We start from the raw sequence: 13,222 nt of genomic DNA, 5'->3' as shown, positions 1-13,222 counted from the left end.
ACCCCCTTTAGCGGGGATTTAACGAAAAGACCCGTCCTTCTACCTTTTTTCTCTTCTTTCCTGTCTTTACATTTATTTCTTTCTCCCTTTCTAGCCTTAAAGGCCCAGCACCCTAGCAAAGAAGACACACGAGCAGGAGTTAGAGGAAAACTCACTGCGAAAAGAGCCTACAGAGACGCTTCGTCCGCGATATGCCACCCTAACAGCGTAAGCCGTAGGCAGCGTGGCACGTCCTATGCCCCTAGGGAGGCTACAGGGCACACGGTGGCAAGTACATAGTCGAACCGCGCGTAGACCCGCCGGACGTTAAATAGCAATCAATCAATCAATCAATCAAGGTAAACCCTTCGAACCTATTCACCCGCTAGGCAATTCCAACGCCTAGGCTGAAGAGGCCTCGTTACATTCGATTACTAATTCGGTACTGTTTGAATACCCCTAATATAACGTTCGTAAGGTTGACGCTAGTGTATAGGCTATCGATTAATGCTAGAGCGAGTAGGGGTGACTAATAATTGCCTCTAGCATCGATATAGTAAGTATATACTGCTAATAACGGTAAATCGTTAGTTGAGGTCTACCTATCCATACTGATATTGATATCGCTTAGCGCGTACTTTATCTACTACGCTAGGTAATAACGAGCGTCCTTAAAGAGTTAAATAATAAGCTTGCGGAGCGTTTTATTAGATAGTCGATAGGTAGGAGAAACGTCGATATCCTTAGCAACTGACTATAGAATAGCTAGGTGGCTTAGGTAGGTTGCTCCGCGAAACGTCTAGTTCGTAAGGACTATCTATTTAATAATACGTGCCCTATAACGTATCTTATTGATCCGACGAGAGGCCTCTTCGGCGGGTGTAGGCGACCTACTAGACGTGTACCCGCCCTTATAGCTACGAATATGCCTAGTAGGGTGGCTAGTAGTTATTATTTTATAAGCCTTGTGCCGGCTATTCGCGTAGCACCGTTTATAGAGCTAATATTCGTCTATTACGGGGTTAGTTACTAAGAAACTATACTCCTAGATAGGCGACCTGCGCCTGCGGCGCTATAGTAGAGTAAGTCGAATTATCGTGAAGCCTTTAGTAAGCGTCGGGTCGAAGATAGATCTATTAACGTCGCGTAGGCGGCTAATATATATTAATAGGAGGTCGCTCTAGCGGTATAGTTTAGTAATATTCGATAGTTCGGATGTAAGGCTGCTAGCGGAGGTACGTTCGGCGGCGTTATCCGGGGTCTCTTTAACGAATGCTATTGTAAATCGGTTGCGGGCGGACTAGCGGGGTTGTTAAATTTTCTAAAGGTGGTCCTAGGCCTGCTAAATCAGACTATAATAGGACCGCCGGGATATAGGCCTTATAAGGAGCGTAGTGTTAAGAAAGATTTATATAAATCGAAGCTTCGGAGACATTCGGTAGTATTCGGTAGTTAGCTTAGCAGCCGTACGAGGGGCGAGACCCTCGCGTACGTACCTCTAACCCTAATACTAAGCCTAATTAGGTAACTATAAGTAGCGTTTACCCCTTAACACTATTAGATATTCGGTATACTAGTAAACCCTTATACAACTACCGTCTACCGCCGTCCCCCTAAACTAAGCTTCGTCGGGACGAACTACTTCTTAGCACGCTAAACGAGGTACCGTCGCGACCGTAGACTAGCGTTCCGTCTATTTATTTAGACCGACGGTAATAAGGCTAGACGATTCCGCACCCTGATTATAGGACCTTTGTTACTAAAGCGTTTATCTCGAGCGTGAAGTTCGGATCCTCGTTTAGCTATTTTAGTAATATCGTTACGATTACTACTCCGGGAGGCGTTTAGCCCGCTCCTCTATAAGTCCTCGGGATACTATACCTACCTAGTATTACGACTTTACTAAGGTCTACGCCTTTCTCGTCTAATAGCTAGTAGATAGCTTCTAGGCTCTTTTTAGTTAAAGTTTAAATTAGGCTCTCTCTCTACGAACGTATCTTGCCTATTACTATACCGGCGGACTTTATAGTATCGTCGTAGAAAAGATTATCGGAAACCGACTAGTATCTTATCGGCGCGCTATTAATACCGCTAGAAGCTTTAATGCTATTTCCGCCCGGCTTCGGAAGACGTTCGAGAAGGTAGACCGGTATGTTTTTAGAAAGAAGAGTAGACGAGGCTGTTAGACTAGTAAGACCGGAGCTGACGATAATAGCGTGTCTTATTGCGTAGCTAGATTAGGTAGTTCCGCTTATAATAGTGCTCGTAAGTCTCGAGTATAGTATAGAAATTAGAGGAATTAAAAAGGCGAACGCGAGTAGAGCGAGGAATATTCTCCTCGTAGGCATGAGTAAGGAGGAATATTTAGATAGGGATAGGGAGATTAGGATTAATATAAGGATAAATAGTTCTAGCTTACGTTACTAGTAATATAAGGTGAGGTATAGTTAAATCGGCCGGAGTCGGGCGACGGTTATACTACCGTGTGTTATAGCATAACCGGAATAGGAACGAATCGACTAGATCGTTCTAGATTTTAAGGCGTTTACTATATAGTTAGTAGCTGTATAGCCGTGCCGGCCCACCTAGTAGTAAGTAGGTAGAGGTATTTACTAGTGTTGCTTACGTGAAGGTCCTCGCTATCCGAAGAGACTCCGGGTAGCGATGGAGTATTATTGATCGGAAGGCTACGTAACCCCGCCCGTCTATTTAAGCGACGCCTACATATGATAAAACCGTCGCATTTCTTTTTCTACCGTTTACAAGTCTCTAAGACAAAATACAGTAGTTCCTTCGCGCCCCTATCTTTATTTTCTGCCTTTGTCCCAACTACAGTGCTACAATTAACCATTCTGCCTCATCCTTCCTTAAGTTAGGCTCCGCAACCTCATTTAACACCGCATGCACCGCCCTTTTCTCCCAAACTCCCACTCTACTATTCCGCCATAGTGCCCTAAAGACCTTATGCGTCGGCCGAGCCCCTCCTCGCGGGCCTATCAATAACCGCACCACGTCCAGCAATGCTCCTCCTTGCGCGCGACTGCTCCCACCAACTTTGCCATTACTCCGATTACTTTGAGATACACTACTGCTGTTGCCGCCGTTGTTTCGCCCCTCACATGCCGCCAACAAGGCTAAGCCCGCAATTTCTCCCTGCTCGCCTGCGGCACCAAATTCCAACAACAACTCGACCAGTGGTAATACTATCGGAGCAGTCGCGTGTCCGCCCGTTGACATTAGCGTTCCACAAACAGACACGAGCGGAGGTTCTGAACGTTTGTTGGTTCCGGCTGCAGTTGTTGGGTTAGCACCGCGCTCAAGCAATAGGCGGACGATGGACGTCGTTGGCTGATTGACCACGTTCTGTGGTTGGAATGCGATGTGTAGTGGGCGTTTGCCCTCTATAGTTTCGGCATCGATAGGGACGCCGGCAGAGAGAAGGGCGGAGGCGCCGGTAATATTTGCAGCGGCAACAGCGAGATGTAGGGGGTGTTCGCCGTGTGTAGTTGCGGTGGTAGGGTTAACAGAAAGAGAGAGGAGCTTGGTGATGGGAGAAGGGGCCGTGGAAGATGGGGGGTTGTAAGCGGCGGCGTAGTGTAAGGGGCGCCAGAGGTCTTTGGCCGGAGCTTCCAGGTCGGCGCCAGCAGTGGCTAGTAGCTGGATGAGTTCTACGTTTCCGTACTGGCAAGCTTCGTGCAAAGGTCTTACGCCTTCTGCGTCGGGTGCATTGACGTATGCGCCGGCGGAGAGGAGAGTCGAGACAGCGCTTGCATTGTTTGGCCGGCGGCAGGCGAGATGAAGAGGCGTACTCTGTGCCTTGTCGATAGAATGAGCAGGGCAACGGGCATCCAAAAGTGTTCTTATGCCGGCTGTCTGCCCAGCCATGGCGAGAGTGTGGAGTGGCGTGGCACCAGTGTCATCTTCGGCTGTCATATCGGACCCCAGAGATATCAATGCCTCGACTACTTCCTCGTCTCCTCCTGCGACGTGTAGTGGGGTTTTGCCTCCTTTAGCTCTGGCGGTAATGTCTGCACCGCGGGCAATCAGGACGCGAATGGCATCTGCGTGGCCGTGTTCTGACGCATAGTGGAGAGGAGTCCGGTCTGAGCCACGTTGAAGAATGGATTTGATTGAAGTTCCTCGCTCCATTTCAGTTTGCATTCTGGGGTTGCTTGGTATCTCATATCTGCCGTTTACGTCGCACCCTTCGTTGCACAGTCTTTCTATCGCTGCAATATTCCCCGCGGCTGCGGCCAGGCATACCTCTTTCAAAATAGTGCGTGACTGCTGGCCTGACCTGATTGACCAACTGCTAAACCGCGAAAACTTCTTCAAGTCCCCGCTGAACGTGCTGTTGAAAGAAGAACGGGTGGAACTGGTTGATGCTGATGAATCGGTGGAGCCGGTTGCCCTGGTAAAGATACTACTGTTTCCTCTATCCGATATTGTTGAAGTGGCCGTAGATGCAGATGGCCCTCGCCTAGCTCCTTCTTCTATATCTCTTAGGTCCATCCCGACAACGTCGCTGCCAGCTTGTGTGCCAATGCTCATAATTCTGCGGAAGGCTGACCGGTACGTGTCGGAGTCGATAAGTTCGTTGTCGAACGTAAACAGAGATTTTCCTGTTTCAGGGGTGCCGGCGGTGCGATATTTTGTGCTGCTATCATCGGATCCTAAGGAAAGGCTTTGTCGTTGGTTAGTGTATAAGGATGCTTTATCGCAAGCTTCGCGCAATGTGCGCCGACTGGCCGCACTGTCAAGAACAATACAGCGCTGTGTATTTGAGTTGCTAAGAGTGCACAGGTCAGCGTAACGAAAGCGGCATATAGGAGTAGAACTAGACCCAGCGTGACTTACAGTAGTATAACGTTGACAAAAAGCCCCATTGCCGTGATCTGGCTATCCAACGCATTTGAGAACTGCAAAAGCTGTGCCTCATCCCAAATGTATCTTAGCTTCCCTTTTAGCCAGCCCCTTTCGGCGTTGGCAACATAGTGCTGGATTTCTGTAACAACAACATTACAGGCAGCGATAGCATTACGCAAATCATTTTCGAGCTCTTGAATGCTAGCGGCACCATCACTGCGCAGCCAAGTTTCGATATGTGATATCGTAGCTTTAACAGTGTTTAATCGCGCCGTAATCAGAACGAGTTTCTGATCTTTGCTGCGGAGTTTGCTTAATAGTTCATTGACGTCTTTCACCGTTCGTGTCACCAGTGTCAGGCAAGCCCCTACCATCGAGATCATCGACGCAGGCTCCATGGTTGCGACTAGATGCTGTTTGTCGCCTGTAGCTGGAGGGAAGTCGGCAAAACGATGTAGGAATGGCTTGTTGTAAAGTGACGGTGATACCTTCCTCTCGAGTCTCGATACAAGCAGTCGGAAGAGGCAGAGTGGAATGGGGCTTCAAGCTTATTTCTATGCGAGGGTGGGAGGATGATGGGCAGCGGCTTACGCTTGAAAATGTTAGCAGGGGCCCTAGTAAGTTTCCAGAATGATTAGTGTTACAGTAAATAAACTGTCGGTAAGTAAGCAATTTTGACACGAAATCGAATACATATCCAGGTTATAATCCGCAATGTCATTCTATTTTTCCTTTCCCGCAAAACACCTCGCGCTTCAGTTACTAAAGAGTACTCTTACACTCGACAGTATGTCTCCAAGTACTATCTATAGAACTAGTATTCGAAGCTGTCGGGCGTAAAACCTCTCATCTTTTCGGCACGCGCGCAAGTCAGCAAAATAAAAACGTCCTACAGACGGCAAACGAAATGTACGCCTCAATAAAGCCAAAACTACTACATTTCCTCTTGAAATAGCGTAGATGATACAAAGCGCGTTACAGCTATTTGCATAAGACGGGGATGGTAGGTCATCGGAGTGCGTGAAATGTACCTTCCTATTCGGGATAAGCCTGGGCTGGAGATATTACCACCTAAAGTAACGAGCTTGCGTAAGTCCTTAATTTTAGAGCCCCCATTTTTATGGAGGAACTCATGCATCGGCCTAACCCTAGAGAAGGAGAGGAACTTATACGGCCCGGGCCTCCCGCTCGGTTTTGTTGCGTAGATAGGCCTTTACTTTTCCGCATCTCGCTACTGCGCCGCCGTCTGATGAAAATCGGCATCTTCCCTTTTAGCGCCTGTTTGCCCCGACCGAAGTTGACAAAGCGCATCTCCACGTCTGTCGCCGTGATTCCATATCGGAATCTAGCGTCATCGTGGCCAGCGCCAGCAGCAACACGCGCTTAGCCAAGGCTTGCCCAGGGCACATGTGCATCCTGCGTCCAAACGGGGACATCGAGTTATTATCAAATGCTATCGGCCTAGAACTCGTGTGACGGGATGGCCGTCGCGCCCCGTGTTCCATGCAGAGATAGACCTTATTCGTCAAGCTATATCAGTCACCTTCTCTAGCCGCGCGACTACTACGCTACTGGCCCACTTAGAGATAGCTCTCACCGGTAATTTTAAACATTTTATTCGCTACCGACTCAGAAATAAGCCTACGCGCATGGAATCGAGTTCCAGGATGTAGAGGTCAACACGTAAGTAAAGAAAAGGACATCTGTCACTAGGTATATAAAACTCTCTATCTGCTCCTCGTTTAGAGAGATTATCATCTAGTCATTGGAAAAATTTTTTATTAATTCCACTGTCCACACGAGGAAAAAAAAAAAAAAAAAAAAAAAAAAAAAATAAAAAAAAATAATAATAATAATAATAATAATAATAATAAAAAAATGATGGAGTTCCAGTTCACTCCTAACGAGAAACAGTATGTCGAAGACCGACAGTTGGCAATCGACCATAGCAGTGTTATTAGTAGAAAAGCGTTTGAGGTTTGTCCCGATTCCTTTTCCATAGCTAAAGATATCTTTTTCTAAATACAGTTTGTGATAGGTTAACATTGGCCTCTTCACGGGTCTCGCTATTGTAGCTGTCGCCGCCCGCATTAAAATTCGAATACAGGACATGCGATGCCTTTTACTCGACGACTATATACTCCTTTTCGCGACAGTATGCCTCACGGTATCCTTGGGCATACTGTACTGGGAAATGACGGAGTTGTACCTGTTGGGTGCTCTAACAAATATGCCTACAAAGATTGTTTTGTCTGCGGGCGAGATCACGTCGATGCTGGATTTTAACAAGAAAAGCTCGATTAATACGCCACTGAACTGGATTGCCATTACTGCGGTCAAGTTTTCCTTCCTGGCGTACTTTTCCAAGCTGGTCCAGAATATCTCACCCAAGCTCAAAACCTACTTCTGGTGCGTCATCGTATTTACGGGCTCTTCATTGGTCTTTATAGCATCCTCAAACTTCATAAACTGTCCCTATTATGGGAGAGAGGGTTTTGAGAAATGCCCCGACGTCGGAAGCCAATCGAGGGCACTCGGAACGCTAATCGGCACGACGGCTGTTGACGTTATCACCGACATATTGGGTTGGTGTTTTTCTACCCATGGTCTTCAGGAACTTGGACAGGAGCTAATACCCGCATAGTTATCAGTTTCCCGGTTATTATCATCTATCACATGCGCATGAGCCGGCAGCGAAAGCTGGCGTTTGCAGCTGTATTATCACTATCGCTGGCCATGATCATCATTGCCATAATGCGGCTCGTTGTTGGATTGACCGTTAAGAGCGTCCACCTGGACAGCGTCTTTTTAGTTTTTTGGCAGCACATCGAGGCGTGTGTCGCTGTCATAGTGGGGTCGCTCGCAGCTTTTCGCATGGCCTTCAACAGAGGCGAAGGAATGGAGGATGCAGCCGTGGAAGGTACGCCGCGCAAGTGGTGGCGGGCGCTTCGATCAAGCGAGGAAGAGACCGGAAGGGAAAAGTGAGCGTGCCGCCATGGTGGGTTGTACGGGTCAAGATTCCAAGCAAACGCAGCAACGCCGCAACGCCGCAACGCCGCATGGAACACCCCTGTCACCGATTTGTCTTAAGGAAACCTCACCGCGATTTTGCATGCGGGAATAACAGAACTTTGTCCTGCTGCTCACTTTCAAGTAATTCTGCAACACTTCCACTCAGTCTAAGCACACACGCCGTCCGGCTGCATAACTTGCCGCCACCATGTCGCACTTATCTACGTCTTTACTTGTTGCCATCGCCAGCGCAGTTTTCTATGTCATCTTCAGAGCCTACAATGCCCGCAAGTTCATGTATCGTCTGCGCAAAATGCGTTTGGTATGACCTTCGATTTGCACCATCATTAACGCATCAAAGCCTAACGTTCTGTCTAGCCAATGCCTCCGCTCAACCCAATCGCCGGCCACATGCTCATTATTAAGGATACTATGGCAAAACTACCACCAGATGTCGTGATCCATCACACTGTTGCTAAGATGGCTTTTGAAACAATGAAGACCGAGGCATTCTATCTTGACTTTTGGCCGATTAGCAATCCGGTGCTCGTCGTCACGACCCCAGACATGGCGTCACAAATTGCCCAGCCATCTTATTTGGAGAAACCTCCTGTTCTCGTAGATGCCCTCGCAAACGTTACCGGTGGTCCGAATCTCCTCGCCATGTCCGAAGCAGCATGGAAGCGTTGGCGGCCTATCTTCAATCCCGGTTTCAGCTCAAGCTCTATACTACAGCAAACGTCAAGGATCGTCAATGAGTGCCGTATGTTCTGCAGGAGAATGAGTAACCATGCGCGCGATGGTCAGATATTTTGCTTGGAAAAGGATACAATGAAGTTAACTCTGGACATAATCAGCGTAGTGACCTTGTAAGTTCGCTAAGGAGAAGATTCACTCTTGTAGAGATAGCAGCTAACATGAACAAACCAGGGACACTCACTTTCCAAATTCGTCGATCACAGACAGATTTCGCGAGCTCATCCAATGGACCTCTATAAACACCGAGTTCAATCCATTGAAACGCTGGAACCCTCTCCGCCCGTTAAAGATCTGGTACAACGGACGCAAGATTAATAACTACATCACGGCAGAGCTGGAGAAGTGCTTCCGCGAGCGACGGAAATCGCGGAGCTTGAAACATAAAGCTGAAAATGTCAAATCCATCGTTAACCTCGCATTGGACGCGTACATGGAAGAGTCAAAGCTTCTCAATATCCCTGATGACACCGAGTCTCTCGACGACACATTTAAGCGCTACGCGTGCGCGCAAATCCGGCTCTTTCTCTTTGCTGGCCACGACACAACCGCTGGCACTATGACCTACGTCTACCACCTGCTCACCAAAAACCCCGACTGCCTAGCTCGCCTCCGCGCTGAGCATGACCGGGTTTTTGGCTCAGGAACAGATGCTGACGACGTTGGCGATCTTTTGTCTAACAGCCCCGCACTTCTCAACCAGCTTCCTTACACAACCGCATGTATCAAAGAAACACTCCGTCTGTATCCTCCAGCGGGGAGTATGCGGGTAGGTGCTCCTAACATGATCTTAGTTGGCAAGGACGGGACCCGCTACCCAACTGGAGGCTGCAACGTGTGGAACGTCCACCATGCAATTCACCTCAACCCTGATACTTGGCCTTCTCCAAACCAATTTATCCCGGATCGCTGGCTTGCCGCAGACGGCGACCCGATGCATCCGGTAAAAGGTGCATGGCGGCCCTTTGAGTTCGGGCCTCGCAACTGTATCGGCCAGACGTTGGCATTGGCCGAACTGAAAACCGTGCTGGCAATGAGCATTCGCCAGTTTGATATCCAGCCTGCATACGACGAATGGGATCGTCTATATCCGACCCGGGGTGAACGGATTAACACTGTGTTGGGCGAGCGGGCGTACCAGGTTGAGAGTGGTGCTGGCGGCGGTCATGCGGCAAACGGATATCCTTGTCGCATTAGAGTAGCCCGAGGCTATAGTAAAGAGGGAGAACGATGAAGGATTTATACAGAAAGATCTTTTCTCTTACCATGATCGTAAGAATGTCCTGTATAATTGGTAAAGTCGGATTTCGCTATGGGCATGGGCGAGGATATAGGTGTACTGTAAAGTGTGAAACAAAGATGTATAGGTATTGCGTACCCAGAATCGTTCATTACTCGATACACAATCAACTCTCTTTTCTGCCTCGTTGCTGAATAGGTTTTAAGTGCTTAATCGCGCCTCTAACCTAAATGATTGAGTTGAGTTGTATTATTTACCCTGACCTATCGCCCTGAGCGATATGTAGGCTACGACTATTCAAGAGTTTTGCTACTAGTTTACATGTGATTTGTCAATCTGGGAGGAAAAAGGAAGGTAACGGGAGCGGATAGTATTTATTTATTTATTTATTTATTTAGGTTTAACGTCCTTTTAGAGTCGGGGACTATTAAAGACGAGCTATTAAAGCTAGGTCTAGGAAAGAAAAGTAGCTAGGGAGGGGTTTTCACCCTATAGCTAGATCTAGGTAGGTACAAGCAACGGTTCGCCTTCGAGGGCTAAAAACATAAAAGTAGGAAAGAAAAGGAGTAGACGTGCTCGACGTTTTTATACCTCGTTAGAGGCGTCGGTAAGGTACTATAAGCGCGTAGTAACCTTAGTAGATTTAAGAAATTAGATAGTAGCCGTAATATTCTTTATTTTAGAGAAAAGATCCTTAAAGTTCGGGTTGTTTTATCTTAAAGCGTTGTGAAGCTGGGCGCGAGGAATTAGACGCCGCTTGTCCTTCTAGATTACTATTACCTATAGAGGTATATATACTGCTATCTAAAAGAATACGTTTTCTCTTTAGTAGTGGTAAATGAGTAGTGCAGGGGTAAGGCTGTTGTGTAATAACTAAATAATGGGGCTGATAAACGAGAGTTATCGGAGTAATCCTAGCTAATATACCCCCTTTATGATGGGCAATTTGATGCTTATTATGATAAAAGAAATAAGCTTCTGAGATGAATAAGAAAATCCGAAAGGGTTTGAGAAAAAACTAAAGAAAATAATCTAATTTAATGTGGTAAAGGAATATTCGCTATTCCGTACTTAAGAGAAGATATTTAATATTTCTAAGGTTTAGCTGTTTGATAAACTATTAGAATCTTTGCGTTGGTAAGGCCTTTATTAGACTATCTGCGACTATCTCGGCTGATAGAGTCTATTAAAGTTTGATATATTAGTTCTAAATTTCCTGGTGTAACTAATGCTGATAGATATTAATATATCGAAGCCTTGTAACGAGTTTAGGTGTAGACTCCTCGAGTAGACGTATAGTTTACCTATTGTCGTACTGGATGAAAAGGTAATGGTCTAGACTAAATTAAATTTATTGGAAGAGACGCTCCTACTAAAGGAGTTCTTTCGTAGTTATAGATAGTAATAGAAATTCGGCTTCTATACTAGAGGTCGTGACCGTTCTTTGCTTTGTAGCTTTCTAATCGATCGGTCTTTAGAACAGCTAAAAGACGTATCCTTGTAAAGACTTTCTCGTATCTAGGTCGTTTGTAAATAAAGTATCGCTATATGCGAGGAATACGCTTTGTTAGTTATTGTAGATTCTACTAAACTCGATTGCTAGATGTTTAGTCCTAACGAGATATTGAATCACGCGGTTAGCTAGCTGTAGGTATCTTTAAGACGGATTTTTTAGGTGTTCTGCGAGCTTGCTAGAGGCCTAGGCGATGTCTGGCCTAGTAATAACTATAGCGAAGTTGATCGATCTAATTCTTTATTAATAGGTATAGATCTCCTGGTCTGAAGCTTAAGAAGTCGAAGCTTAAATATCTTCTACGGGTAATAGTGTTTGCGGATATTTCTCTAAGTTAGCGTTGAATTTGCTTGCTAGCTTGTTAATGTAGGAATCTTAATAGAGCTAAAGCTTTCTCTAAGGCCTATCTCGAATAATCCTAATTGCGAGAAACTATTTGAGTTCTCCTAGAATTCGAAGATTATAGATATCGAGAATCTTCTGCTGGAATTATAGGACGTAGGATTCGTTTTCTTAAGAATAGATGACTGTAATATTATCGACGAAGAAGAATAGTAGTATAAAATTATTTTAGAAGAGATAGTTGACTCCTAGAACCTGAGAGAGTCTAAGATTATGTAGAGTTGCTGAGAGATAGTTGTGCTAAAGTGCCGGCGATTGTTTGAGTCCGTATAGGGCTTTTAGTAATTGAAGGATAAGACCTGGTTGAATGTCTTAGTATTCTTCGAGTAGATAGATTCCTTCTAGGAGTTCGTAGTAGGTGTCTTCGTCGATAGGACTATTGATAAAAGCGTTAACTGCGTTATACTGCCTTGTCTCTAAATCGAAAGCGGCTGTGATTGCTATAAGATATCTGAAGGTACGTGCTGCTAAGGTTGCTGCGTAGGTATCTTGTTCTGTGATCTGTAAATTACCTCTAACGTAGAGTCTTGCTTTGTATTTGATGAGATATCCTTTAGTGTCGAATTTGTACTTGAATACCTATGTGAGCGGAATGACTTTCTTGTTTGCTTGGGTAGCTGTGCTGCGATTGATATATTTCTATGTGTTGAGTTTTGTGAGACTGCGAAGTTCGAACTTGAGAGCTGTAATAAAGCCTTAAGCTTCGGGATGCTTGAGTATTTGTTTAAAGGTAGTTAGTTTAGGCGGTAGTTGATCTCTGTGAATTCTGTTCGAGTTTAGAAGATCTTTAGAGATGTTAAGTCCTGCTGTAAAAGCGGTAAAGAATAGAGTATTTAGAGTTTCCTAGATTTCTGTGAGTGCTGCGGAATAAGCTTATTTTCTGTTAGATCTCCGTCTTCCGTCGTTTACCCCCTTAGGTAGGATATTGTCTGTAGTTATCCTGCCTGAAATCTAATTTGCGCGAGGTACTCTGTTGCCTTGAGAAGTACCTGCTAGAGCTAGGGTATTATATTACACGGGTAAAAGAGGCGGTAGTAATGATTAAGCTGGTTAGGTTTCGGGCTCTAGTTCTAAAAAGGAGTATTCTTGTAAGGGAATTGAGTCTTCTGTTAGGCTTAGGGTCGGGAATCCTAGATTAGTTTAATCTAATAATTATTCTTAAGTTTCTAGTATCTATCCTAAGCTACGAGGTCGTCCTAGGGCAACGGTAGTTTAGCCTAGAATAAGAGGTTCTTTAATATCCTCTTCTTCTTGTTGTGGAAGTGGCGGAATATCTAGCGTTTAAATTAATTATTGCTCTTCTTCCTAAAGTAGTTGAGTAAGATCTAGATCCTCTAGCTTGTAGAGTTCGTCTTTATTGGGTTAGGGTTAGGGTTAGGGTTAGGGTTAGGGTTAGGGTTAGGGTTAGGGTTAGGGTTAGGGTTAGGGTTAGGGTTAGGGTTAGGGTTAGGGTT

General features: G+C 45.7%; 4 protein-coding genes across 4 annotated transcripts; 2 read left to right on the top strand and 2 right to left on the bottom strand.

Moving 5' to 3' along the window:
- Window positions 1-2,800: 2,800 nt before the first annotated feature.
- Window positions 2,801-3,245, bottom strand: K452DRAFT_287883 (uncharacterized protein). The gene has a single exon (XM_033540552.1). It carries the CDS (start codon window positions 3,214-3,216, stop codon window positions 2,809-2,811), a length of 408 nt encoding a protein of 135 aa, XP_033396879.1. The 5' UTR covers window positions 3,217-3,245; the 3' UTR covers window positions 2,801-2,808.
- Window positions 3,246-3,606: 361 nt separating this feature from the next.
- On the bottom strand, window positions 3,607-4,128 carry K452DRAFT_228990 (uncharacterized protein; the record flags this gene model as incomplete). Its single annotated transcript, XM_033537010.1, has 1 exon — window positions 3,607-4,128. A coding segment is annotated over one exon (522 nt), but the record flags the coding sequence as incomplete, so codon positions are not given.
- A 2,350-nt stretch (window positions 4,129-6,478) lies between these two features.
- K452DRAFT_35890 (uncharacterized protein) lies at window positions 6,479-8,034 on the top strand. Its single transcript, XM_033546228.1, has 3 exons — window positions 6,479-6,822; window positions 6,884-7,430; window positions 7,490-8,034. Exons 1-3 carry the CDS (start codon window positions 6,724-6,726, stop codon window positions 7,828-7,830), a joined length of 987 nt encoding a protein of 328 aa, XP_033396877.1. The 5' UTR covers window positions 6,479-6,723; the 3' UTR covers window positions 7,831-8,034.
- A 31-nt stretch (window positions 8,035-8,065) lies between these two features.
- K452DRAFT_298568 (uncharacterized protein) lies at window positions 8,066-9,847 on the top strand (the record flags this gene model as incomplete). Its single annotated transcript, XM_033542132.1, has 3 exons — window positions 8,066-8,179; window positions 8,236-8,726; window positions 8,788-9,847. 3 exons carry the CDS (start codon window positions 8,066-8,068, stop codon window positions 9,845-9,847), a joined length of 1,665 nt encoding a protein of 554 aa, XP_033396876.1.
- Between the last annotated feature and the right edge of the window lie 3,375 nt (window positions 9,848-13,222).

Source organism: Aplosporella prunicola, assembly GCF_010093885.1.
Source record: "Aplosporella prunicola CBS 121167 unplaced genomic scaffold K452scaffold_14, whole genome shotgun sequence".
Lineage (NCBI taxonomy): Eukaryota > Fungi > Ascomycota > Dothideomycetes > Botryosphaeriales > Aplosporellaceae > Aplosporella > Aplosporella prunicola.
Note: the sequence above shows the minus strand (reverse complement) of the source record. Positions and strands in the feature narration are given on the sequence as shown.

Excerpts from the sequence above, each read along its gene's own strand:
- K452DRAFT_287883 (XM_033540552.1), bottom strand. The coding sequence starts at position 3,216 with ATGTCAACGGGCGGACACGCGACTGCTCCGATAGTATTACCACTGGTC.
- K452DRAFT_35890 (XM_033546228.1), top strand. The coding sequence starts at position 6,724 with ATGATGGAGTTCCAGTTCACTCCTAACGAGAAACAGTATGTCGAAGAC. Across the intron at positions 6,823-6,883 it reads TTAGTAGAAAAGCGTTTGAG|GTTAACATTGGCCTCTTCAC; the intron begins GTTTGTCCCGAT and ends AGTTTGTGATAG. Across the intron at positions 7,431-7,489 it reads CGTTATCACCGACATATTGG|TTATCAGTTTCCCGGTTATT; the intron begins GTTGGTGTTTTT and ends ATACCCGCATAG.